The sequence below is a fragment of the Neolamprologus multifasciatus genome, chromosome 23, assembly GCF_963576455.1.
Source record: "Neolamprologus multifasciatus chromosome 23, fNeoMul1.2, whole genome shotgun sequence".
Taxonomy (NCBI): Eukaryota; Metazoa; Chordata; class Actinopteri; order Cichliformes; family Cichlidae; genus Neolamprologus; species Neolamprologus multifasciatus.
Genome location: NC_140460.1, coordinates 14307039 through 14319349, shown reverse-complemented (window position 1 = coordinate 14319349; position 12311 = coordinate 14307039). Strand labels below are relative to the sequence as shown.

At 42.0% G+C, this 12311-nt stretch overlaps 1 protein-coding gene across 3 annotated transcripts in view; it reads left to right on the top strand.

Moving 5' to 3' along the window:
- farp2 (FERM, RhoGEF and pleckstrin domain protein 2) overlaps window positions 1–12311 on the top strand; it is a 33465-nt gene that overhangs the window by 19707 nt on the left and 1447 nt on the right. The window contains exons 14-27 of one of the 3 annotated variants that reach the window (XM_085150138.1): window positions 1687–1823; window positions 2090–2179; window positions 3229–3362; window positions 3543–3624; window positions 3715–3952; window positions 4579–4709; window positions 4797–4865; window positions 4956–5045; window positions 5246–5266; window positions 9147–9229; window positions 9817–9935; window positions 10126–10289; window positions 11903–12010; window positions 12093–12244. In XM_085150138.1, the coding sequence (XP_085006264.1) occupies window positions 1687–1823; window positions 2090–2179; window positions 3229–3362; window positions 3543–3624; window positions 3715–3952; window positions 4579–4709; window positions 4797–4865; window positions 4956–5045; window positions 5246–5266; window positions 9147–9229; window positions 9817–9935; window positions 10126–10289; window positions 11903–12010; window positions 12093–12244 (1618 nt within the window). Of the gene's footprint in view, window positions 1–1686; window positions 1872–2089; window positions 2180–3228; window positions 3363–3542; window positions 3625–3714; window positions 3953–4578; window positions 4710–4796; window positions 4866–4955; window positions 5046–5245; window positions 5267–9146; window positions 9230–9816; window positions 9936–10125; window positions 10290–11902; window positions 12011–12092; window positions 12245–12311 lie in introns of all 3 variants that reach the window. The other 2 variants (XM_085150136.1, XM_085150137.1) reach the window with 2 other exon arrangements.

Sequence of the window (12311 nt, the reverse complement as noted above, 5' to 3'; positions counted from 1 at the left end):
GCAAAACACACCCAAAGTGTTTCTGCAGACTCTGCAGTCACGGGTGTGGACGGGTCTTTCTCACCATGGAGAAATCGTATTTTGCTTCAGAGTTTTCTGATCTGAAGGATTTGTCTTGATGGCTCTTTATTTTTATTTTTTTTCTACTATGTGATTCTTCCCACTTAAAGTTTTCATTAACGACTAGCTGACAATTATAACCAGCTAACCTGCACTTAGACACCAAGTAATCACACCTTAATCCTGAACATGTATATTTTTACTAATCATAAACAGCCTGTACTTAATGTTTTGTATGTTTTTACTTTAAAGAATAAAGTAATCACTTTTGGGTACCATGAATGTCAGACTTAAAATTCTTTAAAGTTGCAGATTAAACTCAAAGGAGTAGTAAGGGTGGAACACAAACCCTTTTGGTGTTGGATATTAGCTTAATGGTCAAGAACATGGAGGATGAAGTTTATGTATGTTGCATATAATATATCTGCTGCTGTATCCCGAATGTGTTTTAGCTGCAGGAACAACTACAAATCAGTTTTTTTATTGCTCACAAATCTGTAATTCAGCCAAAATGTTTGCATTGACTCATTAATATCCTACACTGACACCACTCCCTGGTGTGTTCCGAGTGTATCGCATGACACTCCAGGGATCCTGCTAACGTTATTAGAGGAAGAATTCGATATACAGCAGTTTTCCGTCATATTTGAGGCAACAGACGCACATGCTGTTGGGGGTTGGGTCGGACTTGTACACAAGATTCCTCAACCTAATTCCAGCTGAGTGCGAGTGTGTGTTCGCGCTCTGTTTGGACTGGCCTTGTGCCAAGTCATTCCACAGCAAACCCCCATCCTCCCGCTGTGGAGCGCGACGTCCGCTCCCTCTCCTCCCCTCGTGTCAGTCCCTGTGGTGGGGGCACTTCAAATAAACTATAAACAACTGTTTGCCCTCCAGACAGGCCGCATTCCTGATAACTCTTTGCATGAGCAATTATTTCCGGGTCGAGTAGTGAGTCGTGGAGCTGTCTTTCTTTTTCTTTTTTTTTTTTCTTTTTTTTTTTTCTTTTTTATTTCTCCTCCCAGCCTTCCTTCCCCCCCTCCCTCTCTGATAGAAGTGGAAGAACAGCTGTGGTGACCCATGACTCGGTTAAGATAATGGCCTGGCGTTTCATCTACTTGTTTTGTCTCCTGATTTTCTGTGCAGAACAAAAGCAGCAGAGCCAGTTCTCTGCCGTGAATAGAGCCTGTGTAGGTTACTATTTGTCGTTTGTCTTCCTCGTAGAGGGCGTTTGTGAGGGCAGGAGGGGGAAAATTTGGGAACTATTACTTGCCTTTGTTGCCTTCCCTTTATTTGTGGCTTGTGTGTGATGAACTTGGATTTGTTAGAATCTGTGGCTTTGTTTTGTTTTTTGTTTTTTTTCTTTATTAGGAAATGAGATAATTTAGGGGTGAAAAAATGGTTTGGATGAAGATCAATTTTAATAGCTACATACAGTTTCTGAAGGAGGTCAACTACACGCAGAGGTCTTGGTTGTCTTAAGCTCCGCCCTGAAAAGCTCATGTTTAATCTGTGTAATTAGTTTTTTAACCTGTCTTTGTTTTTATCCTTTTACTGAAATAATACTGACATAATATAAGGTGATATAAAATGTTTGTCTTTATAATTTTAATTTTCCCTCTTCCACAGATTCAGTGGTGGACAGCCCTCAGCTCTCCCCCGTCGCCTCCAAAGGTCCCCTCTGCCTGTCGCCCTCCTTCCAGATGTCGAACCTCAGCCTGCCGGGCCAGACCCCGTCGCCCCTGCAAAGCCCCATCCTGAGCGAGGTGGGCAGCAATGCCAGGCTAGAGGAGGAGGAGGAAGGCAGGAGGAAGGTACACCTCTTACATGCCAATCCTTCCAACAACCTGCCTCACAACCCTAAAGCGGAGAGTACACACTCACTCAGTCAGTCAGTCCCTCTAATGGGATGGGAGGTTTTGGGGGGGGGGGGTTGTTGTTTGTTTTTTCAGTGGAGGGAAAGTTAGTTTCGCTTAAAAGTTTTGAGTTTATTTTTGACAGCAGGAGTGTTAACTGATGTCTCTCACCGCAGCGATATCCCACCGATAAGGCCTATTTCATTGCCAAAGAGATTCTGACCACAGAGCGAACATACCTGAAGGACCTCGAGGTCATCACTGTGGTAAGTTTTTCTTTTGAAACTTTAAGGATATTTGTACAAAACCAATAAAAAATATATAAACAAATAAAAGCTGTAGGAGCAAAAATGGGTAATCAATCTGAAATTGTGTAGTTCTGCTGGGTCATGCATGTATGAACTTCTATTAATGTAATATTATTTTGCATAATACATGCACACGCAGTGTTTCCATGTGTAAAATTGAGTTTAACTCAGTAGTGTGTTGCATATTGATGATGCTAATTGTTTTGGATGTTTTTCTTGGTGTTTTTATATTAGTGGGTAATTCAGGCTTCAGTCCTTAAGATGCGAAACTGGCATCAAACCCTATAATTTATATTTTCTGAAGTCCAATAAAGAAATAAAAGGCCTTTTATTTTAAATGCCATACGATTGTTTGTAGAATAGTTTTGGCTAATCTTACGAACACACTCACTTTCCCATTTCTCCTTAATGTATAGTGAGTCAGTGTGAGGTGCTTTCATAGGTTGAAAGTCAAATTTGGAATAATAATATCCTCATGCTTTTAATTCTTTACCAATATATGATGATCGGGCGATAAGTGAGGGAGAGAGACGGACACTGGCATCAGAATGAAATCTCAGAAAGCCAGATGTGTTGTAACACTTCTCCCCTTAAAGGCATTTATGCTTGTAGTCAACATGTACTTTTTCTAGCATAGTGTGAATTAGCATGGCCTTTGTTCAGGGCTCTGGTGGCGTGAGCAGTGCTTTGGATTGATTGGTTAATGAAGCTGTGATGAAACTTTGCACATGCAAACTTTGCAAATTTTACTAAACTTGATTTTTTTGCAATCAGGTTTCACTGGGGATTCAACACATGCAGTGTATTTTCATGGTTACTGAGACATAAAGTTTATCCTTCAGAATTGCTGCCTAAATAACTGCCTAGAGATGAGATTTTCTTTTGGGAAGGACGCTGTGAAGAAGAGTTGGGACACTTTTCTTCAGCATCAGCAAGCGTTAAACCAGACTTGTTGTTTTCATTCACACCCATGTACTAACGTGACTTTTGCGTTTGGCTGCTCCCAGTGGTTCCGTAGTGCTGTGATCAAAGAAAACGCCATGCCCGAAGGCCTGATGACCCTCCTGTTCTCCAACATCGACCCCATCTACGAGTTCCACCGAGGTTTCCTGAAGGAATTGGACCAGAGACTGGCTCTCTGGTAGGTGCTTCTGGTTGTGGGTGTTCAATGTACCTTGGATTTCGTAATTGGGGAGTGACGTCATTGCAATTTAAAAAGTTCTGTGTTTGAGAGTGAGAGAAACACCATCTCATCAGGCAGGAGCTTCACTGAGAAGATAAACTCCATACATGTGTTTTGTTTTTGTTTGTTTTTCCTAAGGGAGGGGCGTTCAAATGCTCACGTCAAAGGAGACTACCAGAGGATTGGCGACGTGATGCTGAAGAACATGTGTGCCCTTAAGGTAGGACAACTTCAGTTAGTTTAACATGTTTATTTATTCTTTCGCAATTGGCTGACAACCAGAGTGACCCGAGTCTCGTTTGGTCTCCAGGAATTCACCAGTTATCTACAGAAACACGATGAAGTGTTAACAGAGCTGGAGAAGGCCTCCAAGAGGCTTAAGAAGCTGGAGACAGTCTACAAAGAGTTTGAATTGCAGAAGGTCTGCTACCTGCCCCTCAACACATTCCTGCTCAAACCCATCCAGCGACTCATGCACTACAAGCTAATCCTGGAGAGACTGTGCAAGCATTATTCCCCTGCCCACCGCGATTATGACGACTGCAAGGGTGAGTTTTCTAAAGCTTCTTTTACGTCATGACGGTGATGATAATACCCCACCATCTCACAGCATCAGTCCATTGTAACATTCGAATGCATCAACTAGTAGTAAGCAAGGGAACTGCAAATGGTAGCATGCAGCAAGAGCACATTGTCCCTCTGGGTGAAAGTAAGCGGTCTTCACTAATCAAGTATTCACAAGTTTATTCACTGCATATGCATTATATAATATGTAGTACATTTGTATAATATGCATTATGAAAATGTACAGTTTATAAGGTGGGGAAAGCTGCAGTCAGCTGACACTAAAGACGCTTGGATGAGTGACAAACGTTTCTCCACTGAAAACGCAACGACTAACGCTATTAATCTGGAAATGCTTCAGTATATTTACTATCTTAGATTGAGTGTTATCACAAGCAGGTTTGTAGTGAAATAGTCTAGTTTTATTCATAATTCTTTGAGACAAGATTAATACATCATATATTAATGTGTAAGAGAAATATTAAAACTTTCAAAGGAAACGGTATTCATGTGGAAAATCATTTCCACTTTACTTGGTCGTCACTGTAGCAGGAATGTGATAAGTCTGTCATGTATCATCTTCTGGTTATTCATTTGTCTACCCATACAGAGGCTCTGAAGGAAGTGGCGGAGATAGCCACTCAGCTTCAAAGCAGTCTTATCCGGCTGGAGAATTTCCAGAAGCTCACAGAGCTGCAGAGAGACCTGATCGGCATCGAGAACTTGACTGCACCAGGCAGGGTGGGTGCAGTGGCACAGAGCAAAGTGCAGGAAATAAGTGCATACAATCTAACAAGGTTGTCTTTTTTATTTTAATTTTTTTTATAGGAGTTCATTCGAGAGGGGTGCTTGTACAAGCTCACCAAAAAGGGGCTACAGCAGAGGATGTTTTTCCTGGTTAGTAAAAACAAAATCTACTTCCACTTAACATCTAAAGCTTCTAATCATTGTTAGCAGTTTTTAATCTTTGTTTTCATGTCTTTTCAGTTCTCTGACATGCTCCTTTACACAAGCAAAGGTGTTACAGCAACCAATCAGTTCAAAGTCCATGGACAGCTGCCCCTTCATGGCATGATAGTGAGTCTACAGTCTCTTCTCTTAACCTCTGCCATCCCCCTTTTAACCATTAAAGCTCCCAATAAGACTCTGTAGTTAGGTTTACACAAAAGCTAACATCTCATAATCAGGTATTCCAATTATTCTGACACGCAAAGTGATGAGAAGGGAGGGTGAGGGTCTCCTAATTTTACATGTCTCTGCTTTGCTCCTGGCTGCAGCTCATAGTGTTGGATGCGCCGGTAAGTCCTCTGAGCTTTGCCAGCTTGGATGCCCAAACCCGACCTTTCTTTCCTCCCACGCCTGTGTAGACAAAGCAAAAAGCTCATCTTAAGACAGTAGATTGCATATAAAAAGAAATGGAAATAGCCTCAGCTTTTGAAACATGAAGCCAATGTATAAAAGCCTAAACTTGCATTCTTTCTTATGGCCAGCAGGGGGCAGTGATTCTGATTCCAAAAAAAAGTAACACTGCATAGAAATCTGAGAAAATGAGCCTGCTTCTCACTTATGACAGCATTACACACTCCCGTGTACCTAATACACATGTTTACTAAATTATCAGCTATTTTACTTTAAATGAGACTTGAAGAAGAATTCAGTGTGACTACTTTGTGATGATGATAATAATAATGGATTGGATTTATATACTGGTAGTGCTTTTCAAGGACAAGTTTCATGGACAAGTTTCTGCTGGTTTCTCAGTCAGATCCACCCCTCCATCATCTGTACAGGTTCAAAACACTGAGGTGGTGACTGCCAAAATGATCACAAATCAATGGGTGATGTCTTAATGGCTACATCCATTTTTTAAATTAAATATAGGGGAGAGCGGGGTAAGTTGTCACACTGTTCATAACTCCAACACTAGAGGCTCTATCTCAAAAATGAAATAGCCACTTTGTGTGACGACTTCTTCTATAGTCAACCTCCTGTTCACATGTGGTCAAGACTGCTCTAATCTGAGGTGAGCACATCTCTTTTATTTTTTTGACCTAAAAGGAAAAATAAATCACTTTAAATTTTCTTCAGTACAACTTTGTTAGGTATAGATGTTACAAATTATTATTTTACACAAAATAGAGGAGACATTAACGTGTCTTTTGATACTTCAGCTGATGTGCTATGTTGAGCTAACCCTGACATTTAGCCAAAATTAGCATAAATGTCAGTTTGGGGCAAGTTGTCTCATTAACTTTGGGGCAAGTCGTCACATGTGACAACTTGCCCCAGTACAAATAAATGCTCAAAAAAATTGTGATATTGTAATTCATTTGTATTTGTAATAAGGTTTTTGAAGAAAGGAAGGAGAGGCAGGAATTAAGGAAGGAAGAAAGTAAGATGGTTCGAAATTATCAACGAAAGACAGAGCGTGGCAGAACACCACCTGACATTATGTTAAAGGCAGTCAGGCAGGTAAAGATGCAGAACAAATCAATCAGAAGTACAGCAAAGGATTTTGACATAAATTACCGTACTCTAACTCGGTATTGTCAAAAGATTACCAGAGAAGAAATTGAAAGTCAGACAGCCATGCCAACAACAATGGTTGGTTATACAACGCCAAGGAAGATTTTTTTCCCCTGATTTGGAAAAGCAGCTTGTTGAGTATATTACTAGGTCAGCTGACATTTATTTTGGTCTGTCACCAAGTGAGGTCAGAAAGCTTGCCTACCAGTTTGCTGTGGCACACAAACTGAAGTTTGTGCCTTTGTGGGCAGAAAAAGAAAAGGCCAGCAAAGAGTGGTTTACAGGCTTTTTAAAGCGGCATACAACATTGTCACTGAGAAAGCCAGAAGCAACTAGCCTTGCCAGGGCAAGTAGCTTCAACAGAGAGAATGTCAATGCTTTCTTTGACAACTTAGAGAAAGTGTTATGCAAATATGAGTTTGGACCAGGAGACATTTAGAATGTTGATGAAACTGGGGTCACCACTGTACATAAACCAGACAAAGTGTTGGCCAGACGTGGATTCAAACAAGTAGGGTCATTGACCTCTGCTGAAAGGGGAACCCTTGTCACACTGGCCTGTGCTGTCTCAGCCATAGGGAATAGTTTACCTCCATACTTTATTTTCCCGCGTGTCCACTTCCGTGACCATTTCCTGATCAACGGGCCACCCGGCAGCAAAGGAGGGGCAAATTCCTCTGGATGGATGAAAGACACACACTTTGTTGACTTCCTGCAACATTTCAATGAACATACAAAGTGTTCAAAGGAGAAGCCCTGTTTACTCCTTTTGGACAACCACGAGTCTCATCTGTCCATTGATGGACTCAATTATGCCAAAGAAAATGGCATAATCATGCTGTCATTCCCACCCCACTGCTCACATCGGCTCCAACCATTAGACAGGTCTGTCTACGGGCCAATAAAGAGGCACATCAACAGCACGTGTGATGCCTGGATGAGGAACAACCCTGGGAAGACAATGTCTATTTATGACATTCCTGGGATTGTGGCAATTGCATATCTTCTGGCTGCAACCCCATTGAACATTCAGGCTGGTTTTAGGGTGGCTGGGATTCAACCTTACAACAGAAATGTATTTCTGGAAGCAGAGTTTGCACCATCCTACGTCACAGATCGCCCTATTCCGGACCCTGCCCTGCCAGGCCCCAGCACCACCTCTGCACTGCCAGGCCCCAGCACCACCTCTGCACTGCCAGGCCCCAGCACCACCTCTGCACTGCCAGGCCCCAGCACCACCTCTGCACTGCCAGGCCCCAGCACCACCTCTATCACGAGCTCACCCTTACCCAGCACTGCAATTACTGACAGCGGACTACCAACTCCAGAGGACATCCGGCCATATCCAAAAGCTGGCCGCCGAAAACCATCCAGCAAAGGAAGAAAACGACGCGAATCTGCAATTCTAACCGACACGCCAGTGAAGCAGCAACTAGAAAAAGAAAAGAATAAGGCTGAATCTAGCAAAAAGCTGTTTCAAAAGAGAGGGACGCGAGGGGGGAAAACATCTGGACCTATGAAGAACAACGCAGCTAAAAGAAGAAAAATAATTTAAGAGTCATCATCAGATGATGAAGAGTGCTTCTGCCTTGTCTGTGTGGAGCCATTTTCAAACAGTCGTCCAAAAGAGACCTGGGTAAAATGCGTAAAATGCAACAAATGGGCCCATGATGCTTGCACCTCAGGCCAGGCAATTTATGTGTGCCAGAATTGTGACTCTGAAGTTGAGTCTGATTAATCAGAAATAGGGCATCTGTTTTGTTCAGAGGATAAACATGTTAAGTAAAGCAAGTTATTTGCAGCATTCCATTCAGTTATGATGGATTTATGTGCAAGCCAGAGAACATTTGAGTTTAAAGTTCAAACTAAAGTTTTCTTTCTACTTAATGTTTTGATTAAAATGTGTATTGGATTGAAATAATTGTTGTTTTTTTCCAAATTCTCTTGGCATAATTGTTCAAATTTCCAGTTTTGGTTTGAATTTAACAATTAAAATCAATAATCACAATTAAGTATTTGTGTTCTTATTTTAAGATAATCTAGTGTGACAACTTACCTGCCGATGGGGCAAATTGTCACAAGTTCACATTCTCCATTCAACAGTCTACAACTCCGTAATGAGATAAGATATGAAAATGTAATGAATACATCATATGTGCCCGAGACTTCCTTCTTTCATTTGGTGAAACATTTATTACGTTGTGATGTATGGTGCTCAGTAAAAGTTAGTCAGTGTGAAAAGTGTGACAACTTACCCCACTCTCCCCTACAGTGTTTACTCAAGACACACAGACATGTCGGCCTCTGCCTGTCATAACTACTCATAATTCTATACAAATAAATAGGGTTAACTAGGGTTAAGGGTTAACTATCAGCAGGGCATGGTGATGTGTGTTTTGACTTACACGTGGATATCATTAGGATATGAAAGATAAGATGACCCCACCACAGTTTACCTCCAGACACATAGATGCTTCAGTAGAGGCTCTTTGCCAAGTCTCGGTGTGACTCCAGACGTTTTACATTTGTTCTCCCTTTCTGCTCCTGATCTGAAACCATTCATGGTGAATAAGGTTATTTGGATTACACCCGTTTCCTCTAGCTAGCTTGCATTTTTGTTTTCTTTTAATCGTTTCCTTTTTCTGCTTGTAGGTAGAGGAAAGTGAAAATGAATGGTCGGTGCCTCACTGCTTCACTATTTACTCTGCTCAGAGGACCATTGTGGTGGCTGCCAGGTAAGACTAGGAAGGGGAGAAGTGAACAGCACATTTGTGTGTATATGTACTTCCACACTCCCATGTAACTATTACCATCACAGATAAACATCAAATAAATGCAAGTAAATCTAATGCAGATCCAAACAGGTGTTCTAAGTGAACCTTCGGCAAACACCAGGTGCCCGAATCCAGTCAAATACTGCTCCTTTTATTGGCACGAGTGATAAATATGTGTGTTCACTGTAATATAAACATTACCTGAAACATCCACTGTAAACTTCCATCAGTATACGAGTCATGTTTCTGGTTTGCCTTGACCTGCCCTTGTTAGTATAGTAGTCTGAATACTTGGTGGGTCTTTCCTCCAAGTAAAGTGGCTTATGTTATTTTTGGCCTGTCAGACTTCATTGGCCACATCACCACATTCTTAGATCTCTAAAGTTCTTATGGTCTCGATTAAAATCTCTACAAATTCAGGCCAAAAGCACAGAAACAAAGAACCCTGTTATAATAAACTGGAAGTATCCCAATAATGGGTTACATCATCCTCTGTTCTCTCTAAAAATGTGTCCGCAACGCCGTAATGTGTCTGTTTGTGATTTCAGCTCTAAAGTGGAGATGGGAAAGTGGATTGAGGATCTGAACTTGGCTATCGACATGGCCAAGAAGTCTCAAGAGAAATCCAGCATCTTTCTTGACGCTGGACTCAGCGATCGCTCCAACCGTAAGTTTTCTTTAAACTCGATACCTACACAGCCTTGAGTGTAAATGTGTGTTTTTGTGGCTATTTTGCGTTTTTTCTCAGCTTAGTGAGCAGAAAATCCCGTTTGGACACAAACACCCCAAACGTGCTGTTAATCCCTCCCCCTCCTCTCCTCTACACAACTTCCTGTCCTCCATCCTCCCCCCCTTAGGGTCGTCCGACGAGGTTTCTCTGGAGCAGGAGTCTGAGGATGACATGAACTCCTCCCGCATTTCACTGGACAAGCAGACACACCACCGTGCCAACACAACCATGCATGTGTGCTGGCATCGCAACACCAGTGTGTCTATGTCTGACCACAGCCTGGCTGTGGAGGTACTCCTCCCCTGCCCCCAATTACATGCAAACACGGCCATTTACATACACCAGCATGCACACGACACACACCAACAGCACGTACATCAAACCTCCCATCTTCATACCAGCATCAGTGGAGTGAGCGGAAATGGCTTTGCATTCTGTTTTCTTGTGAACCCTTTAACACCTTTTAAATGCTCATTTTTTCCACCTTGTTTTTCCATTTTAAGTTCTTTAAGGCTCTAACAGTCAATTTCTCCTTGATAGATCATCTTCTGTTCTTTATGTGCATGCAAGAACCTTCCTCTGACACTGGCTTTTCACCCAACAGACCTGAAGGATTTCCTAACATGCTCTTCTTTCCACTTCTCAGAGCTAACATGCTAACACTTTTTTCTGCACCCTCTTGTTCCTTTTTCCCCGCCTCTCTCTCTCTTCGACCTCCCTCAGTCTTCGGTTCTCCGGCTGTCTCACCAGAACTTCCTCCTCGCTATCTCCTCGGTCAGGGCCAAAGACCAAATACCATCACACATGTTTGCTGGTACCGAAACCAGAACCTCTCTCTCACTGATTACCTGCGCATGAACCAGGTACTCGATCCACTGACCCGAAAGAGAATACTGAGCTACACAGTGACTGTGTTCCCTCCCTAAAGTCATAAGGAGTTAGAATTGATGAACACTGATGGTGGAATTCCAAGAAATACAAACATCTAAAGTGTTTATTTGTTAATTTATTGCTAGAATTACTACTTTGTGTCCCAGGGGATGCATTCAAAACAAATTAAAGTCTCCATTTCAGTTTGGATCTTCCTACCAAAACAAATGATGTTAAATAGAAGAATTATTAGAAGTAAAGCACGCAAAAATGAAGGCAACAGGAGCATTTAGATAATGAAGAACAGAAAATGCATATTTTAAATACCAGATTGAAAAGTTGGAAGCAGAGCGAAGGAGCCAGGCTACCTCAGGCTGTAGCGCTTGAGACTCAGCTCCACGGCTAATTCTCCCTGTTGGGTAGACTCCTTAGTGTACTGAATAGAATTATATAAAAATTTAACAGAAGCATGAAAGCAAAAATGGTTTGTTTTTTAAGGTTTGGGTTTTTTAAATCAAAATCTTAATCAGAGTTTAAGCAAGAACTGATATGCTCATGCTTGTATCTCTCCTCGGTTGGACTAAGATGGTGGCGATTTCAAATTTTTAGATGCAAATCAGAGCTGAGTGTTGGCAAGCCAGAGTTTACTGTGCCAGGAAGGTCTCTCCTTACCTGGTTAAATCACCATGGTAACGCTGAACAAACTGAATGAATCTTCTACTCGGCAGCTAACGTAGAAGCACATTAGCAAAACCAACCGAGTTACAACCACTTGTTGATGAAACGCAGGGTTAGTGAGGCCGTGTATCACATGGACATGCATGAGCAAAACAAAACTACTGTTATAATTACTACAGATCAAACTCCACCTTCAGAGCACCAGCATGCATTAACTCTTTCCCCTTAGAATTAACACACAAACATGCATTATCTACAGATCACATGAATTAAACTTAAAACTCCAGCATTAAATCCATTTAATTTTAGCAATCATCAGTGTCTAACCTTGTTTCTTTCTCCTCTTTCCTCTGTAGAACCAGCTCTCGGGTTACCTCCTGAGGAAGTTCAAGAACAGTAACGGTTGGCAGAAACTCTGGGTCGTTTTCACCAACTTCTGCTTGTTCTTCTATAAGACACATCAGGTCAGCCCTCGTAGATCTCCGACAGAGTTCGAGCCCACGTAAAAGCACGTCACTGAGGTGTCTGTCGATGTCTCGTTTGCAGGACGACTTCCCGCTGGCTAGCCTTCCACTGCTCGGCTACACGGTCAGCACGCCCGAGGAATCGGACAGCATTCACAAGGAGTACGTCTTCAAACTTCAGTTCAAGTCTCACGTATACTTTTTCAGAGCAGAGAGCGAGTACACCTTTGAAAGGTACGTTGATTCAGGTCAGTTGATTCCTCCAACCGTGCAGTTCTTCATCCGTCAGATTACAGTAGCA